General features: G+C 38.5%; 1 protein-coding gene across 1 annotated transcript in view; it reads left to right on the top strand.

The window, feature by feature from the left end:
* The first annotated feature begins 2,775 nt into the window (after window positions 1-2,775).
* The window catches only part of LOC118336141 (excitatory amino acid transporter 3-like), a 5,071-nt gene continuing 4,565 nt past the window's right edge, over window positions 2,776-3,281 (top strand). Inside the window, exon 1 of the mRNA XM_035672727.1 lies at window positions 2,776-2,946. Coding sequence (XP_035528620.1) covers window positions 2,823-2,946 — 124 coding nt within the window. The 5' untranslated portion in view covers window positions 2,776-2,822. The remainder of the gene's footprint in view (window positions 2,947-3,281) is intronic.

Raw genomic sequence — 3,281 nt, 5'->3', positions numbered from 1 at the left:
CATACATACATACATACATAGGTCAGACACACAGAAACTGGACTTTATTCTTTCAGACTGTCACACAAAACTGCTGCTTTGGAAACTCTACCTTGGTCTGAGCGGCGTTGAGCGAGTGAACGGGCGTCGCTCTGAGGCAGGCGGCCATCTTGTCATGGTCGGAGGTCACACAGCCGAGCTCTTTGGCCAGATCCAGTGCCTGACGTCCGGAGGTGGAGGGAGTCTGAAGCAGTGATGGAGAGAATACAGACCCTCCCTGCAGAACAATGAGAACATACGTCATCAGTACCAACTGACCAGCGTCCACGGGAGGTCACCTGAAGACGCTTTATGTTGACTGTAGGAAGATTCTGTGATAGAACTGTCGTTGTGCTGTCGGTCTGCTGGGAAATGAATCCACAGTTACAAAGATTTTACACGTTTGATCTTATTATAAACAGTCTTTTTATGCTCCTTACAGTTGCTAATTGTTTATTGCTGCAAACTGCTGCTAACTAGCATTACTGTGGTTAAATGCTTTTATTACTGCTAACTGTTATTGCTTCTGTTGCTTACATGTTACTGCTACAGTAAAATAACAGAAAATAACTGACTTGTAAAAATGCAGAAATCTTCTATAATTAAAATACAGCTTTTAGTTTCACATAAAATCTATAATAATATTTTGTCTTTTTTAATGTTTGATTAAAGATGTACACTGTAAAACCAATTAAATGAGCTATAAATACAGATGAACACTGCTATGATACAAATAATCAGTCTTACATTGACAGAAGAGTGCTGTTATTATTAGATTTTTCTTATTTTAATCTGAATTTTAAAAGTTAAAGAACTGTAATAGCACAGAGGAGTTTTCCTGATATTTTTTTAGGAACTTCTGACAGATTCAGTGTTTCATTGTCATTGTTCTATCAGCTCTTTGGTTGTTTCCTCACACAGGACGAAGCTGTTGATCAGAGACTGAAGCTTTATATTTGGGTCGATCAGAGGATCACTGAAGCGGTCCCACAGGTTGTGGGCACTGAGAGGAGCTCCTTGGTTCCCCTCTTCCTCGGCTCACTCGTTACCTGCCGTCTGCAGGCTTACTTATGTTTATTGGTTCATTTTAAAACCTACCTTTTTGAAGATGCATCTTTTTATTATTAAAGTGTTTTTTATTACGTGTTTGGGAACTTTGGGATTCTCAGGTTCTTTTTCCTTCCTTCCCCTTTATCTTAAATAATAATTTAAACTTAAAAAATACATTTTTCATTTAGTTTTGCTCAGAGAAATGAGTGACATGTTGACATATAGACCTGTTGCGACCCCACGTGGATCAACTCTTCCATCACCTGATCTGTATTGTTCTCCCGCCCTCATTAACCCTCATCCATCCTCTGAGCGCCGGCTGTTCCCGGGCGGTCGTATGAAGTCAGCGAGCCTCGCCGGTCCTCGGGTGGAGCTGCTGCTGATGTTTCCAGACTGTGAGGCTGTTTTTATCTGATGGCACCGACGTCAGGCTGCTGCTCACAATGGAAGCTGATTTACTGCAAACTGTGACGCAGCAGGAGCAGAAATACAAACTGCTAACGTCCAACGCAGTTTAATTTCATCTCAGCTTCACATTGAGAGTGAAATGAGAATAATGAGAAGAAAAACACTGAATTTTCCAAAATAAACCTGTTAAATGTGTATGGTTAAGAAAAATGTAAAAAAAAAAAATACTTAATGTGGACAAAGAATTATTGTGTTCTCTGTTTGGGTTCATTGTGCAGTTTGTTCTGTACTGTTATTGTTATGCATTGAATATAATATGAATTATCCATAACATATGTAAATTAGCCAGGGATGTGTGTGTGCAGAGGTCTGATGTCTGCAGACTGTCAGTTTGAGCTCTGGAGAACATCGTCTCCTCGTGGTTTCACTCTCTCACACTGCAGACGCAGGAACAAACGCCGTTCTCGTTACGACACAGCTCGTTTATAGAAACAAATGTTGGACGTGAAGGTGAGCAGAAGCAGTTCAGACCGGGACTCAATGCAGCATCAGTTTGACTACAGGGAATAAAGGACTGAGGTGAAATCCATCGTGAGCTGGTGCATAAAGTATCAACACATGGTACAAATTACTGTCTAAAGCAAGAAAAACTGTGAATTCAACTGTTGAATTATATTTATCCTGAAGACAAATTTCACATTGCACATAAACAAACAACCAGGTGGGTTTATAACAATAAAATATGTATAAAAATCTACATTTTTAAAGAAACAAAAAGGTAAAATTGTAAATAATTTACAATTTTTGTAGTTAAAGTCTGCATCTCTCACTATTGTTAAATTAAGGTAAAGTCAAACCATCACTTTTTCGCCGCTATCTTCTTTTTTAACATAGATTAGCTTAGCATATAGCATTAGATTAGATAGATTTAACATTTTAAACATATTCATGAACTGTGATTTATTTTTAAGTTAGCTTATGTTAGAAAAACACAAGCTAACTGGCACAAAGCTAGCTCATGTACAAAGACAGTTGCTCATTCCCAGCTCACCACCTTGAGGATTACACATATTTTTATGACTAAAAGTATAAAAAAACAAACTAATTTAGATTAAAAAATGACAGGAAATGGTCTTTTATTGCCTTATAGCTTCAGTATTTAGATATATATGGAGTTAGATGATGGTTACAGGTTCTAGGTCATTCTGTTTGTCGTCATTCAAACGTCGGTTTCGAACAATAACAGCAGAACATCCTGATGATAGTTCACTCTGTAATTATTCTGATCGTCAGCTAGCCTCGATTTGTCGTTAACTTGAAGTTAAACTGAATTAGTTTTGTTAAAAATGGAGGAAACTCAGGAGGAGTCTGGGCCCGCCATCACAAAATGCTGCAACAACATGAATAATTTCCGCAGCTGCGTTGTCCAGAACATATTCATGGTCTCCAGTCTGCTGTCTGTCGCTCTGGGTAAGTTCGAGTTAATGCTAATGACCACAAACTGTATTTAAAGTGAGTCGTAGTAACTGCTGACGTTAACTAGTGAGCTATCCAGCTCAAATCATTCATTTAATAACTTGTAAATATTAGTATTCATTAGTTTTATTGTGCTTTAAGCAACATTAGTTAAAGGTGAACATTTTATGAGTTGCCGGGGCAACGCGGAATGTGGCCTCAGACTAACTGTTAGTGTTCCCTAGCAACAGGATTTAAGATCATGTTAGTCGGGGCAGAAGTTCCCGATTGGTTGGTTAGTTACGCAACTAACTATCTGCTAACAGCTGTTATAAGGAGTTCGGTGTAGA

Source organism: Morone saxatilis, unplaced genomic scaffold (assembly GCF_004916995.1).
Source record: "Morone saxatilis isolate NCDOM2014 unplaced genomic scaffold, NCSU_SB_2.0 Contig24, whole genome shotgun sequence".
Lineage (NCBI taxonomy): Eukaryota > Metazoa > Chordata > Actinopteri > Moronidae > Morone > Morone saxatilis.
Note: the sequence above shows the minus strand (reverse complement) of the source record. Positions and strands in the feature narration are given on the sequence as shown.